At 55.1% G+C, this 27,912-nt stretch overlaps 1 protein-coding gene across 1 annotated transcript; it reads left to right on the top strand.

The window, feature by feature from the left end:
- Positions 1–38: 38 nt before the first annotated feature.
- On the top strand, positions 39–27,363 carry LOC104675292 (membrane-associated phosphatidylinositol transfer protein 2-like). Its single transcript, XM_030926658.1, is given in 21 exon segments — positions 39–138; positions 1,181–1,574; positions 1,781–1,949; positions 6,219–6,433; positions 7,527–7,648; positions 10,217–10,444; positions 14,702–15,010; positions 15,762–15,857; positions 16,833–16,974; positions 18,413–18,591; positions 20,676–20,885; positions 22,694–22,855; positions 24,530–24,678; positions 25,053–25,169; positions 25,501–25,585; positions 25,588–25,627; positions 25,727–25,873; positions 25,953–26,102; positions 26,561–26,744; positions 26,827–26,955; positions 27,040–27,363. Coding segments are annotated over 21 exon segments (3,651 nt in total).
- The last annotated feature ends 549 nt before the right edge of the window (positions 27,364–27,912 follow it).

Below are 27,912 nucleotides of genomic sequence, written 5' to 3'. Positions count from 1 at the left end.
GCTCGCTTTGGAAAGGCGTCTCTTCCCTTCCAGCTGACATGTCTAGGATCCCTGAGATCCAGGTCCGGCGAGAGACTCCACACAGAGGAGGGCTGTCATTCTTTCCTGAGCATCCCGGGGATCCCAGAGCCCGCTCAGGTACCCAGAGATGGGCCGTCTACTGCACATGCGCGGGTCCTGCAGGAAGCCGGTTAGTGTTTGGGACCAGCCCAGGCAGAGCACTCATCCCTTCACCCCGCTCCCACTCCGCATTCCTCAGTGGGGTGGGTGGAGACCTCCACCCCGGGAAACACCCGCCCGGGCAGCGGCCAGGCCTGCTCTGCTTTCCGCGGCTCGGCTCCTCTACCTCTCCCCAACACCGTCACTTGCCTACCGGTGCCCCGCCAGCCTCCTCAGCATCACGTGGAGCGCCCGGCAACCAAATGTAGACCCCGAGAACTCGCGCAAACCGTGGTTCTGCCCTTTCCAGGTGGGAGGAAAGTCAAGCAGAGATGGGGAAAGGAACTGAGACAAAGTGGGAGGGAGGGACAGAGGGAGGAAACGACGGACGGATGGAGGGACCTTGGAAGAGATGGAGGGATAGAGGGAGGGAGTGGGGGAGAGAGGGAAGGAGGGATGGACAGAGGGACGGATGGACAGAGGGAAGGAGGGACAGAGGGATAAAAGGAGTAAGAAACAGAGAAAGGAAGGCAGAGAGAAAAGCGGTCTTCTGCCTCCAGGACCAGCAGGACCTCGCACTCCAGCAAAATGTTGGGTGCCCAGTGCGGGCTAAGGTCTCGGCCCACAAACGCGTCGGCCTGAGGGGCACTCACCGGCCCTCCGGATCGCCAGCCTGGGTTAACTTCATCCCGGAGCAATTCAGAATTCGGTCTCCCAAGGAATGAGCAAATTGCCCAGTGAGCATTTTCATCCACACGGTTCACAGATGACATAGCCCCACGTTGAGCCTGCAACAGAGCGAGAGGCGGATAGTCCCGTCCACACAGGAGTCACACTCAGGCTGACTGAAGCGTGGTTTCGGGTTCCATGTTCCTTTGCCCTCTGCAAGGGGGCCTGTTGCTCAGGTGTCTCTGGCCCCCGAAAGAGAGATCATGTTGACTGTTTCCCGAGCTCTGTGGGGACCCAGAAACCTCCAGGGAAGCATGGAAAAGCAGCACCATGTCTTCGTTCTCCTTTCCAGTTTCCAAACAGGCCACAGTGGAGACTCCCCTTGTTGCAGGAAACAGGAATCCGTCCTCAGGCCGTGATGCCTCCATCCCCTGTCCAGGCTCGGGGCTCTCTGGGCGGCCTCCCTTTCGCAGAGGCTCCAGGCCTTCCCCGACTCAACACATGGGGCCAGCTCAGGACGGGGTGTGCTCCGAGGCGTCAGGGCCCAGGGCTCACTGCCCTGGGATCCCCTCCGGTGCTCCGCCTTGCCGCGGAAACATTGTTTTGGATGCCTCCCCGCCCCTCCTGCAAGGCTCCCTCTTGCCCCACACACCTAGAGCCGCCAGGGCTGTCCGGGGAGGCACCACCAGCCCCGCCCCGCGGGCCCTTTTTCTCACAACGCCCCCACCACTGTTTTTTAAGAGAAAGTAAAAAACTTCTACCCTGGGAGAGGCATTTCAAACTTGAGGCACCAGCACAGCCCCACAGCTGTTCCAATGTTGAAATCCTTTCCTACCGATTGGCAAGCGCCCTGAGCACCCCAACTGTCTGTAACCCCTCCTTTCCTTCTACTTCACACATTCTGGTGTGCATTGGTTGGATACCATCAGGGACTGTCCTTTTCTCCTGCCAGGGTGCAAGGGAGCCAGCCTATCTTTTGTTGCTCTTTTGCTCTGCTTCCCCTCAACCCCCAACAAGCAGCAGCCCTGAGCCCTCTGAGCAAATGCAAACTCCATACCATGTTCTGCGAGGCTGCATTTTCAACATTACGTATGCTTCTCCTTGGGGATATTGCCTGCTCTGTGAGTCCCAGGAGCTGTGTCGGCTTGTTTTGGGGGATGCCCAGTTCGGCCTTCTTCTGGGCTATGGTCTATGCCGGCAATATCCTTTGAAAACCTGTGCCTGTCCACCAGTGTGGATTCCTTCCAGCCAACCATCCACTCTACTCCAGAGGTTCCTGTCACCTCCTAGATGTTCCTACTCCATTCTGTCAGTGTTTCCTGAACTGTGCCAGGATTTATCCTGACTTATGATGTTATGGACAAGGTCCTGGTGTCCTGTGAAGTAGTATAGAGTGGAAGCTTTGGAGCCTATCTGTGTTTTTTAATCCCACTCCAAAAGAGTCTGGGGTCAGAAATAATGTTTTGGTTATAATACTTCAATGAACATTGTTGTACAGGTTTTTCTGTGAATACTTGGCAGTAGCTGGTAGGGCTGGAGTCATCTGAAGGTTTGGTGTACAAGTATCTGTGCGAGTCCCTCTTTTCAGTTATTTTGGGTGCATACCCAGAAGTGGAATTGCTGGTCATATGGTAATGCTATGTTTAACTTTTTGAAAAAGTGATAAACTTTTTTTGTTTTTTTGAGATGGAGTCTCACTGTCACCCAGGCTAGAGTACAGTAGCATGATCTCAGCTTACTGTGGCCTCTGCCTCTTGGGTTCCCGCAATTCTCCTGCCTCAGCCTCCCAAATAGCTGGGATTGCAGGCATGCACCACCACACATGGCTAATTTTTGAATTTTTTTAGTAGAGACGGTGTTTCACCATTTTGGCCAGGCTAGCATTGAACTCCTGACTTCAAGTGATCCACCCGCCTCAGCCTCCCAAAGTGCTGGGATTACAGGAGTGAGCCACCATGCCTGCCCTGCTAAACTATTATCTTTTCTTATTTTTTATTATTTTATTTTATTTTTTATTTTTTTTGAGATGGAATCTCACTCTGTTGCCCAGGCTGGAGTGCAGTGGCACAATCTCAGCTCACTGCAACCTCCGCCTCCCAGGTTCAGGCAATTCTCCTGCCTCATCCTCCTGAGTAGCTGGGACTACAGGTGTGTGCCACCATGTCCAGCTAGTTTTTGTATTGTTTTAGTAGAGATGGGGTTTCACCATGCTGGCCAGGCTGGTCTTGAACTCCTGACTTCGTGATCTGGCCACCTCGGCCTCCCAAAGTGCTAAGATTACAGATGTGAGCCACCACATCTGGCCTACGAAACTATTTTCAACAGTTTTACATTCCCACCATTTTATATTCCCACCAGTAGGGTTCCAGTTTCTCCACATGCCAACCAACATTGATTCCTTTTTCCAGGTTTTTTTTTTTTTTTTTTTAATACTGGCCACCTTAATGGGTGTGAGGTGTTATCTCATTGTGTTTTTTGTTTGTTTGCTTTGTTTGTTTGTTTTTGAGACAGAGTCTTAGGCCGAGGCGGGTGGATCACGAGGTCAAGAGATCAAGACCATCCTGGCCAACATGGTGAAACCCCATCTCTATTAAAAATACAAAAAATTAGTTGGACATAGTGGCGGGCACCTATAGTACCAGCTATTTGGGAAGCTGAGGCAGGAGAATTGCTTGAACCCAGGAGGCAGAGGTTGCAGTGAGCCAAGATCATGCCACTGCACTCCAGCCTGGTGACAGAGTGAGACTCTATATCAAAAAAAAAAAAAAAAAAAGGAGAGAGATAGAGTCTCGCTCTGTCACCCAGGCTGGACTGCAGTGGCGCGATCTTGGCTCACTGCAACCTCTGCCTCCTGGGTTCAAGCGATTCTCCTACCTGAGCCTCCCGAGTAGCTGGGATTACAGGTGCAGACCACCACACCCAGCTACTTTTTTTTTTTTGAGACGGAGTCTCGCTCTGTAGCCCAGGCTGGAGTGCAGTGGCCAGATCTCAGCTCACTGCAAGCTCCGCCTCCTGGGTTTACGCCATTCTCCTGCCTCAGCCTCCCGAGTAAGCTGGGACTACAGGCGTCTGCCACCTCGCCCGGCTAGTTTTTTGTATTTTTTAGTAGAGACGGGGTTTCACCATGTTAGCCAGGATGGTCTCGATCTCCTGACCTCGTGATCCGCCCGTCTCGGCCTCCCAAAGTGCTGGGATCACAGGCTTGAGCCACCGCACCCGGCCCCCAGCTACTTTTTGTATTTTCAGTAGAGATGGGGTTTTACCATGTCAGCTAGGCTGGTCTCTAACTCCTGGCCTCAAGTGATCTGCCTGCCTCAGCCTCCCAAATTGCTGGGATTATAGGCATAAGCCAACACGCTCAGCCCTCATGGTGGTTTTGATTTGCATTTCCTAATGAATAGTGATGTTGAACATCTTTTCATGTGCTTATTGGCCATTCCTATATCTTCTTTGGAGAAATGGCTATTCAAGTCCTTTGCTCATTTTTGAATTGTGTTGTTTGTTTTATTGTTGAGTTGTAGGAGTTCTTTATATATTCTGGATACAAGCCCCTTGTCAGATACATGGTATGCAAATGTCTTCTCCCATTTGGTGGGTTGTCTGTTTCTCTCTTCATAGTGCTCTTTGATACACTAAGGTTTTTAATTTTGATTAAGTCCAGTTCATCTAGTTTTTCTTTTGTTGCTTGTGCTTTTGGTGTCATATTTAAGAAAGCATTGCCAAATCTAAGGTCATAAAGATGACCTTGTTTGCTCCAGTTTTCTTCTGTTTTATCATTTTGTGATTTTATTTCTTTTTTTAAACTACCATTTCTCAAGCATCTTATACTTTTATAGTTTTAGTTCTTATTTGTAAATCTTTGATTCATATCGAGTTTTTGTATCTGATGTGAGATAGGGTCCAGCTTCATTCTTTTACATGCTGTTATTCAATTGTCCCAGCACCATTTTTTAAAGACTATTATTTCCACATTGGATGGTCTTGGCACCCTTCTCAAAAATTAATTGATCATAGATATATGGTTTAGCTCTAGACTCTCAATTATATTCTATCTATCTGTCTGTCTGTTGATCTATTCATCTATCCTATGCCAGTGCTACACTTTTTTGGTTACAGTAGTTTTGTAGTAAGGTTTGATATAGGGAAATGTGAGTCCTCCAGCTTGGTTTTGTTTTGCTTTCAAAATTGTTTTGGCTCTTTGGGGTCTCCTGTAATTCCATATGAATTTTAGGATCAGCTGTTCCATTTCTACAAATAAGGCTGCCAGGATTTTGATAAAGATCGCATTATATCTGTAGGTTGTTTGGGGCAGTGTTGCCATCTTAACAATATTAAATCTTCCAATCCATCAACATGGAATGTCTTTCCATTTATTTAGGACTTTAATTTCTTTCAGCAACATTTTGTAGTTTTAAGTGCACAGGTCTTTCACCTCTTTGGTTAAATATATTCCTAGGTATTTATTCTTTCAGAGGCTACTATAAAAGGAATTGTTTCTTAATTTTCTTTGACATTGTTCATTTCTGTGTGTCATTTTGTATTCTACAACTTTGTTGAATTTATTTATTAGGTCTAACAGGCTTTGGTGGAGATTGTTCAGCATTTTCCATATATAAGATTATGGCATCAGGAATTCAAAATAGTTTTACTTCTATCTTTCCAATTTGGATGCCTCTTATTCTTTTTGTTTGTTTTGTTTTTTGTTTGTTGGTTGGTTGGTTGGTTTTTTTGAGACAGAGTCTTACTTTGTCACCAAGGCTGGAGTGCAGAGGCATGATCTCAGCTCACTGCAACCTCTGCCTCCCAGGTTCAAGCGATTCTCCTGTCTCAGCCTTTGAGTAGCTGGGGCTACAGGCATGTGCCAACATGCCTGGCCAATTCTTCTGTTTTTAGTAGAGACGAGGTTTCACCATGTTGCCCAGGCTGGTCTCAAACCCCTGACCTCAAGTGATCTGCCCACCTCAGCCTCCCAAGGTGCTGGGATTACAGGCATGAGCCACTGTGTCCAGTCGCCTCTTATTATTTCTTTTTCTTGTCTAATTGCTCTAGCTAGAACTTATAGCACAGTGTTGAGGAGAAGCGAGTAAGTGGGCATCCTTGTCTTGTTCCTGATCTTGGGAATGCTTTTAGTCCTGGGACAGGTGGGACTCAAAATATAGGACTTGTGTGTGCAGCACTAGGTCTGGGAGAGGAAGTCTGTGGCCCCTTCAGCCTCTTGCACAAACCCTGGCATATAGATTTGGGGGTCTGGAAGTGACATAGGAGGAGCCAGCCTTGTTGACCAAAGCCCCTCCTCCCTTTCCACACCCCTGGGCCCAGTCTCCTGTGCCCCTTCCCTCCTGAAAAGTGCTCTGGCCCCACACACATTGCAGGTGCTTTTGTCCCCACAGAAGAAGAGCCGTAACGAGACATATGGCGAAGGCAGCGGCGTGGAGATCCTGGAGAACCGGCCGTACACAGATGGCCCAGGTGGCTCTGGGCAGTACACACACAAGGTGTATCATGTGGGCATGCACATCCCCAGCTGGTTCCGCTCCATCCTGTCCAAGGCAGCCCTGCGGGTGGTGGAGGAGTCCTGGAATGCCTACCCCTACACCCGAACCAGGTGCACCTGGTTTGGCCTCCATGTGCCTCCCATCTCCACATGCCATCTGGCAGGAAGCAGCCTTGTGGCATAGATCCAGGGGATGGGATCAGCCTTCAAGCAGGCTCAACACCCCATAACCCCAGGGAGCCCAGGCTTTGTTCCATACAGGTGCCCCGAAGGTCACCCAGAGCAGGCACAGGCAAGAGAGGGAAGGATACACCCCAAATGCCTCCTGACTCCTCACGTGTGGAGGCCATGAAGGCATGAGTCAAGCGAGGGCTGTTGGAGACTCCTTTGCCATCCCAGAAGATGTAGGGAATATAAACCCAATTCAGGCTCCCTAAGAAGGCCGAGACAGCCTGCTGGAAAGAAACTGAGGGTAGACCAGATGACACAGAGGTCCCTTCCAACTCGGAGACCTTCAGCTGCTGTGACAGTGTTGTCCCACATCCCACGCTGAGCAGGGCTGTCCTTGGGATCCCCTGGCAGAGGATTCTTCACTCTGTGTCCCCCAGTGTATAGCTCAGCACTGCTGAGTTGGATAGTTGGGGGCTGGTTCTACCAGCTGCCTACTGCTGAGCAGGTAGGGTCACCACAAATTTCCTGGGGCTCCCTTCCCCACACTGGTAGGCACCTGGAGCTTACTTAGGGATCCACAGAGCTTGTTCCTCTTCCCAGTAGTACTTTCCCCTCTAAGCTCATCTCCAGCCTAGAGAGAGGCTATTCCCCCATTGCCAGAGCTGGCTTCTTGGGAACTAGGGGTGGCATGCCCCATGGAGCACCCCAGCTTCCTCCTGCTTGGCAGTATCCTGCCGTAGCTGTTCCTGTGTTCCTGCCATGCTGTGGACATTGGACATGGGGCTTCTAGAAGCCACCAAAGATGCACTGTCTTCCTCTCCCCCTAAATCCTTCCCTGCCCCCATCCTGGCTGTTCTTGGGACAAAGTGGCGGTCCAGGAGGTGGACAGGGCAGGCGAGTCTTGGCTACCCTCCACCTTCCTTCTATGCCCGCTCACTGGCTCCACTCCTACCCAGTGGGTCAACAGGCCCTGACCAGACACACTGGGCCTCTCCAAGGACAGGTCCTGATGGATGCTTTTCTTCCCGCACAGGTTCACCTGCCCTTTCGTGGAGAAATTCTCCATCGACATTGAAACCTTTTATAAAACTGATGCTGGAGAAAACCCCGATGTGTTCAACCTCTCTCCTGTGGAAAAGAACCAGCTGACAATCGGTAACCAGGAAGGGCAGAGCCCCACAGGGCTGTACTCTGGATTTCCTACCCACAGGCCCCTCTTGTCCTGCCCCTTTTCCCCACACCTGGTAGACTCCAGACCTGGCCCTGTCCTGAGCAGGCAGATCAGAGTTGGAGGAAGCATGGGGCCCATGGGGGAGGCAGGACAGACCTCCTCAGCCCCATTCTCCTGACGTATACACCAAGTCCAAGTGCCTTTTCTACCCAGAGCCCCCAGAGTCACTTCCCTCCATCCCTTTTAGGGATCCCTATTCCCCAGAAGTACACGTGTGCTTGGGGATCCATCTCTAGCTGACAGCCATGCACAAGTGCCCCTGGCACATGATGGGGTCTATGACCTCCTGATGGTGGATGCCCTACCCACTGCCTCCAGATGACAGTGACATGCAGGGAATGGGCACCATTTGTTAGATCTTCGCTTTCAAGAGAAGCCAGTGATAAGGATTTTCATGAGAAATCTCCCAATACTAAATGTTAGCGACCAATTAGAAATCTTTGTAAATAAATTTATGCCAGCCAAACAAAACACATATGTGGGGCAGTGCAGCTCAGCAGCCACCCTCCTGCAATCTCTGAGTGCAAGGCCCAAGTCACCGTGGAGGCATCTCAGCAGGGCATGCCAGGTTGGGGGTGGGTGTCCATGCCCCAGGAGCTGCTCCAGGCCCAACTCCCTACCTCTGCTGGGATTTCCTGGGTCTGCAGAACAAAGCATCATAGCACGAGTGGCTTGTACAACACGCAGTTATTCTCTTAGTGCTCTGGAGGCCAGAAGTCTGAGATCACAGCGTGTGGGCTCTTCCCCCTGGGGGAGACTCTGTTCAGGCCCCTTCAGTGTCTGTGCTTGCCGGCAGTCCTTGGTGCTCCTTGACTTGTAGAAGCATCCCTCAATCTCTGCCTCGGTCGCCACATGGTCATTCCCCTCTGTGTCTGTCTGCCTCTGTGTCTCCTTTTCTTATAAGAACACCAGTCATACTGGATTAGGACCCACCTTAATGGCCTTACTTTTAACTTGATTACCTCTTTGAAAACCTTATCTCTAGATAAAATCACATTCTGAGGCACTGGGTTTAATACTTCAGCATAGGAATTGGGGTTGGGGGGTACATAGCTCTTCCCATAGCAGGCAGCCCTGACACTGCCAGAGCTCTGCAGGCTCCCTCTGAGGCCAGCTGCCATGAGTCCTAAGTCTCTGTGACATTTCCTGTGCCAGCCCGCATGGGCAGGGCATGTGGTCTGCTCCGGGAAGAGCACTCATCCCTCCTGGCATTCTATGGTTCTCAGACTCGCTCCTGACCCTTCTGGTTTTGGTGGAGCTGATGTCAGTGTCTGCAGTCTGCAGCCTGGATACAGAGGGCCTGGGCATTGGAGAAAATGAGGTAGCCAAGGGCCTGGCTAGAGCTGACCCAACCATAAAAAAGGGCTCTGTGAGCCACAAACCCTTTCCTAGAGCTCTTTCTCACCCAGTGAGTGCTCCAGTCCTGTCCAACACACATGTGCCTCAGGAGTGAGCACACAGGAGGGCTCTGCCTCCCCCGTGGGAGGAGGCCATGGGAGGGCTCTGAGATGCCCCTGTGGAGGGGAAGCCTGTGATCATAAGTGGCCTGGCCTACGTCCTGCCCAGAGCCATCACCCCTCTTCTTGTCACCCTCACCAGGTCCTATCAGCCCCTAACCCTGTTTTCTGCACTCCTACCTCTGTGGCATCTGCCCCTGCTCTCAGGCCCAGCCCAGAGCAAGCTTGGCCAGACACCCCCTGTAGGCTTCTTCAGACATCTCTTCCGGTCTCTGACCAGGAAAGCTTTTCCAACAGGTCAGCCTGCCTGCGTCCCTCTCAGCCTCAGACCTATACCTGGGTCCACTTGGCTCTCAGGGCACTACCTGGGCTCCTAGCTTGGAGAGAAATGGCCAGCGTGTCCAGGGCATTCCCATTGCTCTGTGATCACTGCCATCCTTCTCCCCACGCAGACATCCTGGTGGTTCCTTCCCCAGAACCCCCCACCTCTTGTTCAAGGGCTGGTGCTACTGGGACATTCTTGACCTCTCGATTCCACCCCTCTGGCTGAAACACCATCTTCGTGGGAAGCTTTTCCCAGCCTTCTCTTCTGTTCCTCACACCCCGTATTCTTCATGGAAATTCATCTCCTCAGTGTTTCCTCATTGCCTTATTTATCTGCTTTGCCAAGAGGTAGTGCACTCAGAACATGGGTTTTGCTGAAATGACTTGAAAAGGCAACAACGGACCAGGTGCATTGGCTTACACCTGTGATCTCAGCACTTTGGGAGGCTGAGGTGGGAGGAGTGCTTGAGCCTGGGCAACATAGCAAGACCCCTGTCTGAATGAATGAATGCACCAAGGAAACTGCAAGCCCTATTGTCAAGTATATTGAGGTCAGAGCTGCCCAGAACATGATCTTTACTCCTCAGAGTCCCTCTGGCAGGGCAAGGCCCAGAATCCTGGGAGGATTTGGGGGTGGAGGAACATGGAGAGGACATGTGGGTGGAGGTTGAGGTCAGGGCTGAAGTGGCCACTCTAAGGGTTTTCCCACAGACTTCATCGACATTGTCAAAGACCCTGTGCCCCACAACGAGTATAAGACAGAAGAGGACCCCAAATTGTTCCAGTCAACTAAGACCCAGCGGGGGCCCCTGTCAGACAACTGAATCGAGGAGTACAAGAAGCAGGTCTTCCCCATCATGTGTGCATACAAGCTCTGCAAGGTGGAGTTCCGCTACTGGGGCATGCAGTCCAAGATCGAGAGGTTCATCCATGACACCGGTGAGCACACCCTGTTCCGGGTGGGCAGTGGCCGGGCTGCCCAACCCCTCTGTCTCCTGTCACCTGCCTGTCTGCCTCCTCTCTCTGCATGTCTGCCTGGGAGTCTGCATTTCTGTTGCTCTGGGAAGGTGACACCAAAGCCCATGTCCAGCTTCCCCACTGCCCCGCAACCATGTGTTATCTTGGGCATCCATGAATACCTACGGGCACCTGCAGAGACAAGCAGTATGTGTTACTGGATGAAGAAGCCCTAGGCACTGCCCCCAGACATTCCTGACCTGGTTCGCATTTCATAAAGTGTAGCCCACACTCCACAGGTCTGAGTAGCCCCTGGGGACAGCTTCCTTGCTGCTCACCTGGGCCTCTGGGCTCCCAGGCCTTTGTTTCCTCTACTCGAGGAGTCCCAGAACCCAGGGCCACAGCTCAGCCTCCCTCTTTGGGCTGGAAGCTCCCAGGAACAGGGTGTCTCAGACTTCATAGGGGCCTTCACACCCACACCAGCCTAGCCAGAGTAGGTGCCCATGGAACAGGTAGACAGCAGATGGCCTGGGTGTCCTGGTGCAGTGAGTGCCATTTCCTCACCTAGAGCCCTCAGCCCCACTCTGCCGAGGTTATAACATGACGTCAGTCCAAGGGCTGGTTCCAGTCCCTGAGGCCCATGATTCAAAAGGCACCCCAGCCAGACACCTTGTGATGCCATGAGCAAGGGTGACTTAAGAATGAACAGAGCCACACTGTTGACAGTACACATCACGCTTGTGACACAGGCTTATGATGACCCATGAGGGTAGGCATTGTCACCCCACTTATGCAGGAGGAAGCAGAGACCCAACACGGGCTGAACGAGATCTGCCTCTCATCCCAGCCACCCTCGTCCTGAATTAACATCCTCCTGTTCTTAGCATCAGCAAGGGGAGTGTCTCACTAGACAGCCATGTTCAGTGTTGAGGCTGCAACCCCAAGGGAAGGTTGGGTGTGTACCCAAAAGGGTTGGGGTCTGAGGACACAGTCTTCCATTTGGAGAAACAGAGACGTGGACAGGGCCTCGACGGGTGTGATGATGTCACCACCTCCATCCCCAGGGCAAAACCCTCAGACACATTGTCCACCATTCTTTTTCCAGAAGGGCTACCGCAGTGTCAGTCAGCAGCTGGGAGAGGTGGCAGGAAGAGAAAGAAGCTATCCCATCCATTGAGAGGGATGCATTCCTGCAATCCATCTCTCTAACTCCTTGGGAGCTTAGATTGGCCCAAACCTGCCTCTCTCCGTTACCCAGGGCTCAGAGACTGGGACCTGCAACCCTAGTGCTGAAGTCCCAAAATGGGAATGGTGGTTCGCACTTCCCAGGGAAGATGAGGAGTGGAGGAGCATATGGGCAGGACTGGGAGGGGCTCACCGATCCTGGGCAAGGCATCCCCTACCGCCCTTCTCAACCTCAGGAACCTGAATACATCAGTGCTGGTGACTTGAGGGTTCTCTCCTCAAGGCTTCTCTAGGTTCAGCCCTGCACAGGACACCCAGCAGACCTACTAAGGCTGCAGCTCCTGGCACTCCGGCTCTGTGGGTCCCGTTGACCCTCCCCAGCCCTACGAAGCAGCTGAGATCCTGGCCAAGCTGCAGAGACTCCCTTGCTCCCTGAAAGTCAGTTCTCCCCTCAGAAAGCAGGAACTTGTGGCTGGTGGGAAGAAAGAAGACAACTTTAGAGTCCAGGCCTGACTCACACGTAGTGGTTCTGTGGTCTCTCAGCCTCACTGAGCTTTGCTTTTATCTTCTGTAAAATGGGTGTAATGACACCAATTCTATCGGACTGTTGTGGGCTGAGACCGTGAGTTCAGAACCGAAGATGGGGTGTGGCACATAGGTGGGGCTTGATGACAACTGTGAGCACTAGTCCTATAATATCACGGGGATGATCTCATGAACTCATGTGAGCTGGGCTGAGCTTCTTGGGGACCTTGAGGAGGTGACTCCTGGGAGTTGGGACAGCTCTCAGCTGTCCTCATTACTGCCTGGCCCCAGATGTCGTGCATGTCCCAGCCCTTCCGTTCACCCCAGGAGGAGGCATTTTCCTATAGAGGGTAAAGCAAGGGATGCGGCCCTTCCTGGCAGCCCTGTGAGGCCAGCAGACAGTCCCAGAAAAGGAAACCAAGGCTCTTCAGTGTGCCACGCCTGAGGCCCCCCTGGGACTTGGCAGGGGACACAGGACTCCATCCCACAGAGATGTCTTTAAGAATGGATGAGATTTAGAAAGGAAGACTCAGCAAAGCCAGAGGTGGGAAGTGAGGAGGCAGGAAAAGAGGGTGCACAGGAGACCAGCCTGGAAGGCTGGTGTGGCCCAACTGCTCGCAAAGCCGCTCAGCATGCTCTAGGGGAGGCAGGGGTACATGCCCTGAGATTTCTTCTCCCGGGTTTGTCCCCTGGAGAAATCCCCATGCCTGTTCTGGAATGTTCAGAGCAGCAGGTTTGTGAAAGCAAAATGGAGAAACAATGCAAATTAGCCAAAAGCCCATTGGCAGGAAAAGGAATCAATGAAATGTGGCATTTCACACACACACGGATGACACACGGTCCCAGCTTGATGAGCCAAAGCCCCCACGCGTGCATCCATGGACAAAACTCACTCAGAGAAGCAAGTGGCAGAAAAATACAGCGTGACACATAGCTGCGAAATCAGCAACAGCCACACCAGCCTGATACAGTGTGCAGGAAAACACATCTGTGTGCTGAGACCAGAAGGCAAAGCACATGACAAGCAAAATTCGGGACCGACTGTCAGGGACCGGGAGAGTGGAGGGCTCCCTGTCGCTGGTGATGGTGTGTTCCTTCGCCAGGGCTGTGGATGTGGATGTCTGATTGCTTTTTAATGTTTTTTAAACAGCTTTATTGAGGCATAATTTTAGATACCATATGATTCAGTCATTGTAAGATAACAAGTTTGGTAAGTTTTAATATATTCACAGCTGGGCACAACTTCAGAGCATTCATCACCCCAGAAGGTCCTTTGTTCCCATTTCACGTCATCCCCATCCCACCCTGGCCCAAGGCAATCCCCAGTCTGCTTTTAATCTTTATAATTCTATTATTATTATTATTACTATTTTGAGACAGGGTCTTACTCTGTCACCCAGGCTGGAGTGCAGTGGCATGATCATGGCTCACTGCAGCCTTAAATTCCTGGGCTCAAGCCATCCCCCCACCTCTGCCTCTCAGGTAGCTGGGACCACAGGCGCACAACGCCATGCCTGGCTATCTTGTTGTTGTTGCTGTCTTTTTTGGTAGAGATGGGGGATCTCCCTGTGTTGCCCAGGCTGGTCTGAAACTCCTGGCCTCAAGTCATGCTCTTACCTCAGCCTCCCAAAGTGCTGGGATTACAGGTGTGAGCTACAATGCCTGGCCCTTTATTGTTGTTTACACTTTAAAAGATATATATTTTTTATGTTATTCTACATCTTAATTTATATGTATAATATATTCTTATATATCTCACGTACATAATATATTCTAGTAAAAGCATTTTTTAAAAAACAAAAGAAAAGGAGAACCAACCCAGTTTGAACTTGAACTGGATTTTCCATGGGAAATTCAACAGGAAAAATATACCAGACACTGAGACAGGAGACTCTCAGGAAGTCCTATTCTACCTCCCCTATGGCAGGAAACTCCCAGAAAATTAACGTGGCTTCTTATTTATTTATCTGTTTAGAGATAGGGTCCCACTCTGTTATCCAGGCTGGAATGCAGTGGCACAATCATAGCTTACTGCAGGCTTAAACTCCTGGGCTCAAGTGATCCTCCCACCTCGGCCTCTAGAGTAGCTGGGACTACAAGCACACGCCAGCACGCCTGGCTAATTTAAAAAAAAATTTTTTTTATAGAGACAGGGTCTTGCTTCATTGCCCAGGCTGATCTTGAACTCTTGGGCTCAAGCTGTCCTCCCACCTCATCCTCTCGAAGTGTTGGGATTACAGGTATGAGCCACTGCACCCTTCCAACTATGGCTTCTGACTGGACACATTGCTTTGGGAGGCCCCTCCACTCTAATTATAGAACCACTATGAGCTTGTGAGAACATCTGTGAGCCAGTCCCCTTATTTTACAAATGGGGAAACTGAGGCACAGACAGGCAGTGACTTTAGTCTGACCTGCAACATGGGTGCAGCCTCCCAAAGCCCCTGCCTGGGCCCACACCTCCGTGCAGGCTCCTGCGCTGACCTCCTTCCCTCGTCTCTCTCCCTCTCCAATCCCTGTGGGGCACAGGACTACGGAGGGTGATGGTGCGGGCTCACCGGCAGGCCTGGTGCTGGCAGGACGAGTGGTATGGGCTGAGCATGGAGAACATCCGGGAGATGGAGAAGGAGGCGCAGCTCATGCTTTCCCGTAAGATGGCCCAGTTCAGTGAGGATGGTGAGGAGGCCACTGAGCTCCTCAAGCATGAAGCCGCCTCGGACCAGGCCTCTGGGGAGCCCCCGGAGCCCAGCAGCAGCAACGGGGAGCCTCTGGTGGGGCGGGGCCTCAAGAAACAGTGGTCCACATCCTCCAAGTCGTCTCGGTCGTCCAAGCGGGGAGGTGAGCCCCTGCGCCACCTGCCATCCACACTCAAGGTCCCTCACTGCAAGGCAGCCCCACCTACTGCTGGATCACTGCACCTCCTCAGAGTCCTTTCCCATGGACATTGAGGCACCAAGCCTAGAGGGAGTCAGAGCCCTGGGCTAGTCCTCCCACACAGGGAAGCCTGGGCCCTGCCCCAGCAGGCTCCCCAACACTTCCCCTCCATGCCCAGGGAAGACAGTGCTACCCATAGGAGCCAGTGGAGGTGGCTGGGCTCCTGCAGCGCTGTGGAGGGACTACCCCTCCTGATGGGGACCCTGGGAGACTTCAGACCCTGAGAGAAAGGATCAACCCAGGCATCCTGGGTGGAGCCAGCTTCTCCAGCAGGCAGGCCTGGCTCATTCATCTCCCGCCTGGGCCCTGCTGTGGCCAAATTTCAGGAGTTTGCTCTTGGTCAGACTCAGGTCAGAGGCCCAGGAGTGGACCCAGGCCTGTCTGACCCCATGTCCTGGGATTATGTCTGTCATGCTTTTCCCCACACATGCTCCCCAGTACACGACTGCCTTGTGCCAGGCAGACAGGAGATGAGCCTAGGCCGCTCCTCACTCATTTACCCACTTCACTCTCTTTGGAACCTTCCTGGCTCCTGTGGCAGCCTCTGCGATGCCTGTCAGGCCTGTGGGTTGCCCTCCCAGCCTCCTGCCAGCTTGGGGCAGCCTCTGGGCCCTTCCTCTCCAGTTGGCAGTCATTCCGAGGTTTTGCCTTCCAGCGAGTCCTTCCCGCCACAGCATCTCGGAGTGGAGGATGCAGAGTATCGCCAGGGACTCGGACGAGAGCTCAGACGACGAGTTCTTCGATGCGCACGGTAGGCAGGCAGCACCCTGCAGTCCTTGGGGCCTTCCTGGGCGAGGTGTGGAGGGGTCTGAAAGGGCTTAGGGTGTGAGTGTGGACTGATACGGGTGTTGCCTGTTACTGTTCTATATCCGGTCCCTATTCCTGCACTGTCCCATGGTGTTTGGGGTGGTGCACAGAGGATGAGATGAAGTCATCTTGTTCCCTTGAGTCTGGGGTCTCAGGCTTACCCTAACCTGATATCAGGATGTGCTGTGGGCCTGGCAGATGGGGACTGCGCTCTTGAAACCCCAAATAAGGATACGCCATCAGACTACAGCTTTATTCCGTATGTGAATTTATTTCCATGGAAGCATAACTTCTTTTAATTTTCTAATTTTTTGTACTTACCTTATTTTTTCTTGATTAAATTAATACCACATCTAATGTAGGCACTTTAGGAAATGCAATAAGCAGAAAACATGTGAAGTGCCCATTTTCCCACTTGTCCCAAAATAAGCGCATGACCACACAGCAGATGCACCACCTGTGCCAGGAAGAGGCATGCATACAGCGCTCACCTACTTCATGCCCCAGCCATTCCGCTCCAGGAAGCCGAAGGGGCCAGCAGGTGTAGGGGTTGGGGGCTTGGGTCCCTCTGCAAGCCAGTGGCTGAGCCAGCTCGAAGTTCACACACCAAGTCAGAGGCTCAGAAAGGGACGGAGGCGAGCCCGTAGGCACTCAGCAGACACAGGCAGCACCAGATCTCATGTCACCACTGTGGCTTGGAGGGGCACAGGAGCCAAATAAGGTGGCATTTTGGTTAACTGGCCAGCTGTCATCAAGGGAAGGAACCTGGGGAGTCAGTGTCCAGGCAGAAGAAAGGTGCCTGGTTTGGCCCTGGGACTGGAGGGCCTAGAATGGTGGCTGGGGACTCCTGAGCCGGCCTCTGCACCAGGGGCCTTGCCCAGGATGGAGAAGGGGCCTCTTGGCATCTCACCCCTCCCAGGTGACTCTCTGACGCTGATGAGAGGAAAATACATATTTAACGTAGAAAATGCTATAAAAGAGATAGCAAAGCAGGAAGTGCCAGGGCAGCAGTGTTCTGGGGAAATGGGCCCAGGAGCCCATCCAGAGCTGGAGGAGGGCCAGTGAGTGCCAGAGTCAGATGGTAGCCACGAGCCTGGTGGTCCTGGGCAGAAGTTCTCAGAGGAGCAGAAGCAGGAGTCTTGGAGGTGGTGTTCATAGCAGCACTTCTGAAGCTGTGCTTTTGTGGAGGGACAGGGAGAGACCTGTTAGAGGATATGAAATTATATCTAGATGGGAGGAGTGAGTTCTAGTTCTGTGACACTGCAGGATGACTAGAGTTAACAGCAATGTATTAGGCCAGGCGCGGTGGCTCACACCGTAATCCCAGCACTTTGGGAGGCTGAGGCAGGTGGATCACTTGAGCACAGGAGTTGGAGACCAGCCTGGGCAGCATGGCGAAACCCTGTCAATACCAAACATAAAAAAATTTTTTTAAACCACAGTAATATATAGTTTCAAATCGCTGGAAGATAGAAATTGAACATTCCCAACACAAAGAAATGATAAATATTTGACATGATGAATGTGCTAATTACCCTAATCTGATCACCATACACTGGTGTATTGAAACATCACTGTGTACTCCATGAATATGTACAATTATGATTCTTTGTCAATTTAACAAAACAGGAACTGGATACGGTGGCTCAAGCCTGTTATCCTGACACTTTGAGATCACTTAAGCCCAGGAGTTCAAGACCAGCTAGGGTAACATAGAGAGACCTTGTCTCTACAAAAATAAAAATAAAAAAAATTAGCCAAGTGTAGTGTGCATGCCTGTAGTTCCAACTACTCGGGAGGCTGAGATGGGAGGATCACTTGAGCCCAGGAGGTCGAGGCTACAGTAAGCTATGACTGTGCCACTACACTACAGCCTTGGCATCAAAGCAAGACCTCAAAAAATAAAATATATAAGAAATTAAAAAACTGGTGAAGATGGAATAAAGTAAATGTAGCATTTTTTATTTTTATTTATTTATTTATTTTTGAAATGGAGTCTCGCTCTGTTGCCCAGGCTGAAGTGCAGTGGTGTGATCTTGGCTCACTGCAATCTCTGACTCCCAGATTCAAGTGATTCTCATGCCTCAGCCCCCTGAGAAGCTGGGACTGCAGGCACATGCCCAGTCTGGGCCCAGGAGAAAGTGGCTTATTGGGTGCCTTGTCTCATATACACTAAGGGCCATCTCGGGCCTGAGGGAGCAATTTGTCTTGAGGGTGAGGGTGGGGAATGGCAGAGTTGGGGGCAGAATGGACCAGGGGCAGGTGGTCCAGGTCAGGGCTGTCCTGAAGCCAGTGGGCCCCCGAGAGAGGTTGGGACCTGCTGCCACCAGCAGTGTCTTGGCAGATGATGGCAGCTGCACTCACATGACAGCTAAGTCTTATTTAGGTTAGGTCTGATGACTCCTGGGGGCTGTGGGACCCACCCTGTCCCTCGTGAGGCTAGGGGAAGGCCAGCTCTGAGAGGGGCCGTGGTGTGACCTCGTGCTTCCCCCACTGCAGCCTCCATGCCAGCGTGCTGAGGACTGAGCCCTGCTCACGCCGTTCCAGCAGCTCCACCATGCTGGATGGCACAGGTGCCCTGGGCAGGTTTGACTTTGAGATCACGGACCTCTTCCTCTTTGGGTGCCCAATGGGGCTGGTCCTGGCCTTGAGGAAGACTGTCATCCCAGCCCTGGATGGTGAGAGCCCAGCAGGGGAGGTACATGCGCTGGGTGGGTGTGGGGGGTCTCAGTGGACCCCTGTGACGAGATCATGGCCACATCCCAGGCCTGTTTCTGCCCTCCTTCCTGTCTTCCCCACCAAGGGCCCCTTGCTATCCCCTGCTCCTGCTTCAGCAGCTCAGTCACTGGCTGTCCGTGACACCTGCTGTTTCATTTCATCTCCAGGATGCCTGTGGGAGCTGAGGGTCATCCCCTAGATGGGAAAGCTGAGGTCCAAGGAGAAAAGGCGCCACCCGAGTCAGATGGAGACAGACCCAGCCTCCCAGGTCCAAGGTCCTCCCATAGGGAGAGATGCAGAGGCAGGGCATCCCCAAAGCCTCCTGGGTATAGTGGGCTCCCAGCCCTGGAGGGGCCACAGCTGTGCGTCTGTCTACCCAAGGCAGGCAGGCCGGTGGCTGGGCATCACTGAAGCAGCAGTCCCTGCCCTGTGCCCTGGGATCAGCCTGCAAAGCCCCAGGAGCCACACAATCCTGAGAGGAGCCACACAGGGCCCATGTTACACCCCCAGATGACAGAGGGAGAAACTGAGGCTCAGAGAGGTTTAGATGCTTGCCAAGTGCTAGGTTAAAAATGCAGACCTGGCTGGGCGCAGTGGCTCATACCTGTAGTTCCAGCACTTTGGGAGGCCGAGGCGGGCAGATCACCTGAGGTCGGGAGTTCGAGACCAGCCTGACCAACATGGAGAAACCCCCATCTCTACTAAAATTACAAAATTAGCTGGGTGTGGTGGCGCGTATCTGTAATCCCAGCTACTCAGGAGGCTGACGCAGGAGAATCACTTGAACCCGGGAGGTAGAGGTTGCGGTGAGCCAAGATCGTGCCATTACACTCCAGCCTGGGCAACAAAAGTGAAACTCGGTCTCAAAAAAAAAAGAGCAGATCTCTGGACTCAGCACCCAGGCCCCTTCCCCTTCCACAAACTGGTGACCAGCACTGCCAGGAAGAGAAATGGGTAGCTTTAAAGGGACCCCAACAACCAAGGCAGCTCACACTTGGTGTAAAGGGGTGCAGCCCCATGGAGGGCATCCCTGTGCCCTGTCCACTGCAGGCTCTGAACAGCCCCACAGAGTCCCACACAGGTGCATGGAGACTTAGGGACAGTGCCGTTGCGGTCACATTATGTGTCACTGTGAAAAACCAGAACCAACTTAAATGTCCATCAATTTGGAGGGGACTGGTTAAATCAATTCTGGCACAGTCACACAGTGGAGTACCTGCCTCCCCTGAAAAAGAGCAAGGAGAAACTATGCATGCTCACATGAAAGACGCCAGCATTTGTTGTGTTAAGCAGGAAGAAAAGACAAAGTTCAGAAGGCATAGCATATGTTCCGGTTTATGTCCCTCTAAAAGTGAGATATAGTACTGATAATTAACACATCCTTACATTCACGTGATCTCCTTAACTCCATGATGTGGTTGGAACTGCCGCCCCATTTGACAGATGAAGAAACATTTTCCCATACGGGCAGGGCAGGGCTGCCTTAGCCAGCACTCGGTGGGGCTCCTGCAAGATGAGCTGGAGCTGCAGGGGGACCTGGGGTGGAAAGGGTTTCCACCATGTGCCCTTCATCATGTGCTCTTCTGTACTGCAAACCACTTTTTACCACAATCATTATAACTTTTGCAATGAAAAAAAAATTAAGAGGTTGGCCGTGGGGGCTCACGCCTGTAATCCCAGCGCTTTGGGAGGCCCAGGTGGGAGGATGCCTTGAGTCCAGGAGTTTGAGACCAGCCTGGGTAACATACTGAGACCCCATCTCTACAAAAAATAAAATAGCCGGGTGTGGTGGTGTATACCTGTGGTCCCAGCTACTCAGGAGGCTGAGGGGGGAGGATCACTTGAGCCCAGGAGACTGGGGCTACAGTGAACCAAGATCGCACCACTGCCCTCCAGACTGGGTGCCAGAGCAAGACCCTGTCTGAAAAAAAAGTGACAATGACCGAAACAGGTCCTAAATTGACAGAGACACACCCCCGTCTCTCCCTAACTTTCGGCAGACAACCCAGTTCCCAAATTTCCCACACCCACCCCTGCTCCTCAGGGCCAGCCCCAGCTCTGCAGCCAACACCCCCACACCCAGTTTTCCAGCTGCGGCCGGCCTGCCAGCAAGTCTACAACCTCTTCCATCCCGCGGACCCGTCAGCGTCGCGCCTGGAGCCGCTGCTGGAACGGCGCTTCCACGCTCTGCCGCCTTTCAGTGTCCCCCGCTACCAACGCTACCCGCTGGGGGACGGCTGCTCCACACCGCTGGGTGAGAGGCACATTCCGCCCTGCTCCTCTAGGAGAAGGTGGGGTAGGCGTGGTTCCCTGGCTTCTAGGTCCTCCATGCCACGTGGTTCTTCCCCAGGTGAGAGGGAGAGCCTGTGCTGAATGCCTCTCGGAGGTGGACAGCTGTTGGGGGTGGGAGGCGGGGGGTGGTGCATCCCTCCGCACTGATCCCTGAGGCAGGAATGATGGTTCCCACCTTTCGGAGGGCACAGGTCAGGGCCTTGTTCCAGGGTCCCTGGAGCAGGGAAGGGGCAGAATGAGACCAGACTCCCCTCTCCACAGCTGAGCCTCCATCCCAGCAGAGACAGAGCTAAGGACCCACCAGGGACCCTCACTGAGTAGGGGGCCTGGTCGGCTGGGTCCCATCATGGCAGTTGGCTGGCCCCGAGACAGGATGCAGGAGACAGGTTGGGGCAGGGGAGGTCCAGGTGGGCTTGGCCCGACCCCTGCCCCAGCGTGTGTCCCAGCGTCTTGTCATGTCCTGGTCCTCAAAGAGCCCTGAGTCTCTGTGTTGGAGCGTGTCTGGATGGCCCATGCAAGTATCTGTTCTTGTCCTCTGTTCTCTCCCTGTCTGCCTCCAGTCGAGACCGTGCAGAGAAACCCCGAGCTGGTCCTGGAGGGCGGCCCCCTGGCCCCTCTCCCCGATAGGGACAGCTTCCTGGAAACCAGTATGCCTGTTCCCGCGCCCACCTGGCAAGACGGGCCCCGCCCAGGCTCTGCCGAGTGTGTGTACCCTCCCCTGCTCGTGGTGACGTCTGCTTCGCTGGCTGACCCATTCCTCAGGGACACCCCCCAACCCATGCCCTCCTTGGCCACTCAAGAGTTGGTGGGACCTGGGTGGTGAGGAACAGAGACTTGGGCGGGACGGCCCTGAGGAACTGGTATGGGTGCCTCCTCCCGCATATTGTGGGCCAGAGGCAGGGCAGACCCAAAGCAAAGGGGCGCAGCAGCTCAGAGACAGCAGAGGCTATCTCAGGGCCACACAGCACATCAGTGACAGTTCCAGGGCTCTGCCAGAAGCAGACGGGAGATGGGGTGAGGCCTTGAGCCAGCCAGGCCCACCCCTCACCTGGGGAAGCTTCTGGTCCCAGTGAGGGGTTGGATTCCCCAGGGCCCACTCCTTCCCTCTCTGAGGTCACCCAGGGCACCTCCTGTACCCCGTCCAGGTGTGGCTTGTCTGACGGATCCCCGTCCTCCCCATTCTTTCCTGTCTTCAGCCTGGGCCTGGGTGAGCCTGGCTTGAGGCCCCAGCACCTGCCTTTGTCCCCAAACACCTATCAGGGACTGCTGGCTGTGGCCTGTGTGAGGGATGCCCAGGGCTTGCCTCTCTCTGTGCTCTGCATGTGCAGGGCATCCCCAGGAAGCCACCCTGTTGTCACCTGTTGTCAGCACCCTGCAAACCTGGGTGGAGCTGCTGCTTTTGCTGTGGGTCAGGTCAGGCCAGGCTGAGCTCTGGAGGCCCTGGAGCCTCTGGGGCTGCTGGACACGAGCTGAGGGGTGTGTGTGGGGCAGGAGGGTGACTGAGGTTGAGCCCAGCTGCCATGCCTCCCTGCCCTGTGTCTGTGTCCATTCTTCAGTCCACCCTGCCCCAGCCCTCCTCCTCACCTGCTGAAGCTCTGGGCCCCTCCCTCTCACGGCCCTGAGCAGGTGGCTCTGGCACAGCTGCTGCCCGGCCCCCAGCCTAGGCATACACTGGACCCTGACACACTGGCTCCCTGACTGCTCCGGGGCTGGGCAGGGCTGGGCAGGGCCTCTCTTACCTGGCCTCTGGTCCTTGTCCACCTGCAGCGGATGTGCTCCAGACCCACAATGTGGCCTTCCAAGAGCATGCCACCCCCTCCTCGCCCAGCACTGCCCCTGCCAGTCGTGGCTTCCGCCGAGCCAGTGAGATCAGCATCGCCAGCCAGGTGTCAGGCATGGCCGAGAGCTACACGGCATCCAGCATTGCCCAGAGTGAGTGCACCAGGCCCCTCACCCTCCTCACTCAGCCAGGGCCGTCATGCCCACAGGGGACAGCTGATGGCCAGGTCTCGGAGCATTTCTAGCTGCTGAAGCTGGGGAGGGATGCTGCTGGCACCTGGTGGGTAGAGGGAGGGAGGCTGCTGGGCACCTGCAGTGCCTGGACCAGCCCCACAGCAGAGACTGGTCAAGTCCAAAGACTCTGAAGTGTCCAGGCTGAGAAGCTTTGCCTTCTCGGGAGGATTCTGGAAGAAGGCGCATTAGGAAGGGCCCCACCTTCCTCATGCTTGGCTCCTGCATGAAGCCTCTTGGTGCTTCAAGCAGAGTCTGGGTTCCCTTCTCAGTCCCCGCCAGGTGGCTGCCCCCCGTGCTGGGCCAGGGATTCTCACAGCTGCGGTCAGTGTGGCTATGCAGGGGCTGAGGCTGGGATGGGGGTTTCTAGCAGTTGTGTTCATCCGTGAGGAGGGCCAAGGGGCCCACCCTTGATAGCCGCAGGCCTGGCACTGTCCCAGTGTCCTGCCTGGCCCTTGATAGACGTGGCAGCGTGGTGGCCCCCCATGTGGCTGAGCCATCCGTTGCTCTTGCTTCTCGAGGCCCCCGATGCGCTCAGCCATACCCCCAGCGTCAGGCGTCTGTCCCTGCTCGCCCTGCCCCCACCCCACCCTATCACCCCTGGCCCCCACCCTCCAGCCAGGCAGGTGAGCCCCAGCCTGGAGAGGGCCCCTGGTCTCCCTGAGCTGGACATCAGAGAAGGTACCACCCCACACGCTTTCCCCTCACTGGGGGGTCACTCTGCTGCTGAGCACCCCTCACCACCAGGCTCTGCCCACCTGGACCCCTGCTTCAGCCTAACAGGGAGCTGGAGGTTGGGCTGGGAGGACTTGGCCATCCAGGGAGGAGGTGGGAGCTGGTGGCATTGTCTAGTGGGGTGGGGGGACCGGGGACCTGACAGAGCTGGAATGAGGCCAGATGAGGACCAAGGAAGCTCCGAGGAAAGCTGCGGGTAGAACCTAGGGAAGCCTGGACCTGTAAACCAGGCCCTGCTGCTGGGCCCCTCCTGCGGACAGCCCAGGAGGCACTTTACAAGCTCGTCTCGTTCAGGAAGGTTGCCCTCTCCAAGCCCCTAGTGGCAGAGCCGGATGCACCAGGACCATCCATCTGGAGGCCCAGGCTTCCCCACCCACACTGCTGTGCCTCAGGGCTCGTGGGGTGTCCCAGGTGTGAGGAGGGCAGCACCCTTGCCCTGGGGGTCAGGAATTGTAACCCCACCTCTGTATAGCCTTTCCCAGTCTTGAGGCCTAGGGGGAAGACGGGAGACCAGGAGTGGCCCAGAGAGGGCAGCGATGGGGTTGCCACAGGGCAGAGGGTCACCAGAGTCAGCAAGGGACCAGGGACAGCTGGTACCATCCCACAGATTCCGACTGGTCCCCCCATGCAACCGCGGGAGCCCCTCAGCAGGGCTGGCACTCACCACTGGCCTGGGTCTGTGTGCTTCTGCCTGCGCTCCCTCCCGCTTGCCTCACTCCCCCAGCCTGGGAGAAGATTCACTTTGGCTATAGCTGGTGGGGGGTCTGGGCTGGGCTGAGCAGGCCAGAGGGGCCGAGTGACCCTTTGGGGTCCCTGTCTGGGGCTATACAGCCCCAGCCCGATCACGGCCCCTCCTGGCAGTCGCTGCAAAGTGGTGGGGCCAGAAGTGGATCGACTATGCCCTGTACTGCCCTGATGGCCTCACGGCCTTCCCCACTGTGGCTCTGCCTCACCTCTTCCACGCCAGCTACTGGGAGTCAACAGACGTGGTCTCCTTCCTGCTGAGACAGGTACCCAGGGCCCCGGGCCTCCCAGGAGGGCCCTGAGTGACAACACTCATGACAGGGCCCTGTTTCACAGACGAGGAGACAGTGAGGACTCCCCTCCAACCCCATCAGATCACACAGCAAGCAAGACGAAGGCACCTTTATGCTGGGGTGTGTTCAGGCTTTTAAGGACATTGGGATGGAGGGAACGTATCTACACATTCGTCAGGTGAACGAACAGGGATCTGAGGACTACTGGGCAAATGGTAGTGGGTTGAAGAACGCACCCTACAACCCACAGGCTCCTCTTGCTCCCGGGCATTGGGCCTCCTCCTCCTAGGACAGGAAGCCCCAGGGTGCCATCTGCCCCATGGCCCTGCCCTGTCCCCTCTTCCCAGGTCATGAGGCATGACAACTCCAGCATCTTGGAGCTGGATGGCAAGGAAGTGTCGGTGTTCACCCCCTCCAAGCCAAGAGAGAAGTGGCAGCGCAAGCGGACCCACGTGAAGCTGCGGGTGAGGGTCCCCCGGGTGCCCAGGCCCCCACGTTGTCACCCTGTCACCAGCCTCCGTGTCCAGATGAGGAAACTGAGTTGCAGGGAAGCTTGCAGTCTTATGTATCTTCCAGGGCCATGAGGCTGGAGCTGTCAGCCCACTTCACAGACAGGGAAGGCAGCAAGGCTTCCTAGTTTTTTCCAAGGCCATGTCATCGTGTCTGATCCAGACTTGGACATGGGCTGTGCAGCTCACAGCTCAAGCCTGCCCCTCAGGCCCACAGAGCTTGAGAGAACACAGGCACCTGGGGTGCCCTCTGACCCCTGACCCGGGCTTGCTGCTCCCTCCACAGAACGTGACGGCCAACCACCGGATCAATGATGCCCTCGCGAATGAGGACGGCCCCCAGGTTCTGATGGGCAGGTTCATGTATGGGCCCCGGACATGGTCACCCTGACTGGGGAGAAGGTAAGGACACGGCGGGTAGGGGTAACATGGAGGGACTTTGGGGAGCTCCCTGCTGCCCTCTGGCCGGGGTGCAGGGTTGGGGAGGCCAGACACAGCCAGCCCATGACCAGCCTGCTGGGCCCAGGTGGATGTGCACCCTCGGGCGAGTGGCTCTACCTGGATATGCTGGTGACCAACAACAGTGGGCGTGTCTCCTACACCATCCCTGAGTCGCACCGCCTGGGCGTGGGTGTCTACCCCATCAAGATGGTGGTCAGGTATATGCCTGCACTGGGTGGGCGGGGTGGGCAGGGCAAGGCTCTGGGTGGTTCTGATGAGCACCCCACCACCTGCCAGGGGAGACCACACGTTTGCCGACAGCTACATCACTGTGCTGCCCAAGGGCACAGAGTTCGTGGTCTTCAGCATCGACGGTTCCTTTGCCGCTAGCGTGTCCATCATGGGCAGTGACCCCAAGGTGTGGGCCGGGGCCGTGGATGTGGTGCGGTGAGTGGCCCGGAGGAGCACAAAAGGGCTGTAGCAAGGTGTGTGGGCTCAGGGGCTCCTGCCAGCCAAGTGAAGGAGGACAGGGGAACCTCTGTGGGGGACGCTTGGCTCAGGCACTGGGCCTTGATGACCTCAGTTCAGAGCCCGGCACCCCCAATCATCAGCTATGTCACCTTGGGCAAGCGATGTCACGTCTCAATGTCGGCTTCCAGTTCCCGCATCTGGAAAGTGAGGCTGGTAAGCCAGGGACACCACAGCAGGGGCATTTGCCGCCCAGTGCAAGCACCCAAGGACCTGCTGCAGCACCGTCATTGTCACCATTGTCATGGTCATTGTCTGAGCTCTATCAGATGTGCTTTCCAATGGCCCAAGTGGGCCCTGGCTGGGCAGGAGACAGGGAGGCCCAGGAGCGAGGAAGGGGTGGCCATGAGACACCCAGGCCTGCCCCTCACCCCCAGGCACTGGCAGGACCTGGGCTAACTCATCATCTACGTGACGGGCCAGCACGACATGCAGAAGCAGCGGGTGGTGGCGTGGCTGGCCCAGCACAACTTCCCCCACGGCGTGGTTTCCTTCTGTGACGGCCTGGTGCATGACCCGCTGCGGCACAAGGCCAACTTCCTGAAGCTGCTCATCTCTGAGGTGGGGCCCGGGAGGATGGGGGCAGGACAGGGGTGGCGGCAGACGGACCATGGTGCCTGTGCCCATGCCAGTCTCCCCACAGCTGCACCTGTGCGTGCACACGGCCTACGGCTCCACCAAGGACGTGGCGGTCTATAGCGCCATCAGCCTGTCCCCCATGCAGATCTACATCGTGGGCCAGCCCACCAAGAAGCTGCAGCAGCAGTGCCAGGTGAGCAGGTGCATTGTAAGGCGGGTGCAGGCGGGCAGCTCAGGGAGCTCTGGCCTGTGACAGCCGTCCTCACTGCCCCTGCAGTTCATCACGGACGGCTACGCAGCCCACCTGGCACAGCTGAAGTACAGCCACTGGGCACGGCCTGCTCGCAACACAGCCGCCCGCATGGCGCTGCGCAAGGGCAGCTTCGGCCTGCCTGGCCAGGGCGACTTCCTGCGTTCTCGCAACCACCTGCTTCGCACCATCTCAGCCTAGCCCAGCGGGCCCAGCCACCGGCACGAGCGGACACAGAGCCAGGCAGATGGCGAGCAGCGGGGCCAGCGCAGCATGAGCATGGCGGCCGGCTGCTGGGGCCGCGCCATGACTGGCTGCCTGGAGCCGGGGGCGGCCACGGGCCCCAAGTAGGGAACCGTGAGTGCAGTACGGTCTCCATGGTGCTAGGAGGCCTGGCCTGGGTACATGCAGAGACGCGGGCCTGGGAGCTTGTCCCAGGGCCTTGCAGAGGACATGGGCCACACCACACAGTGCTCCCTGCCCTGCCTCACATCCTTGGGCCTGACGGGTCCAGCTTGTCATGGAAGCTGGCAGGGACCACCAGCCCCAGGATGGCAGAGGGACCAGGACTCCCCACTCAGACTGGCCTGGGAGGCTCTCCCAGACATTTTGCCCTGCGTGGATCTCCAAGTGTCCTGGTGCCAGGTGTGGGCCCAAGCCCAGCCTGCCACCTCCCCATTCACTGGCCACCCTCACTCCCAGGTCCCCTCCCATTTGGTAGCAGCTCCAACAGGGGTCCAGCTTGCATCTTGTTAACTCGAGTTCTCAACTGTTCAACCTCACTGGTTTTGCACTGATTTTTGAGAGCGGAGACCCATTACCACCTCCTATGGCTACAGACCCGTTGACATGCATGAAACTTAGTACCTGCTGACCCAGGACCTACAACCACACTGAAGG

This window comes from Rhinopithecus roxellana, chromosome 3 (assembly GCF_007565055.1).
Source record: "Rhinopithecus roxellana isolate Shanxi Qingling chromosome 3, ASM756505v1, whole genome shotgun sequence".
Taxonomy (NCBI): Eukaryota; Metazoa; Chordata; class Mammalia; order Primates; family Cercopithecidae; genus Rhinopithecus; species Rhinopithecus roxellana.
The sequence above is the reverse complement of the archived record's forward strand: the minus strand, read 5'-3'. Positions and strand labels throughout refer to the sequence as shown.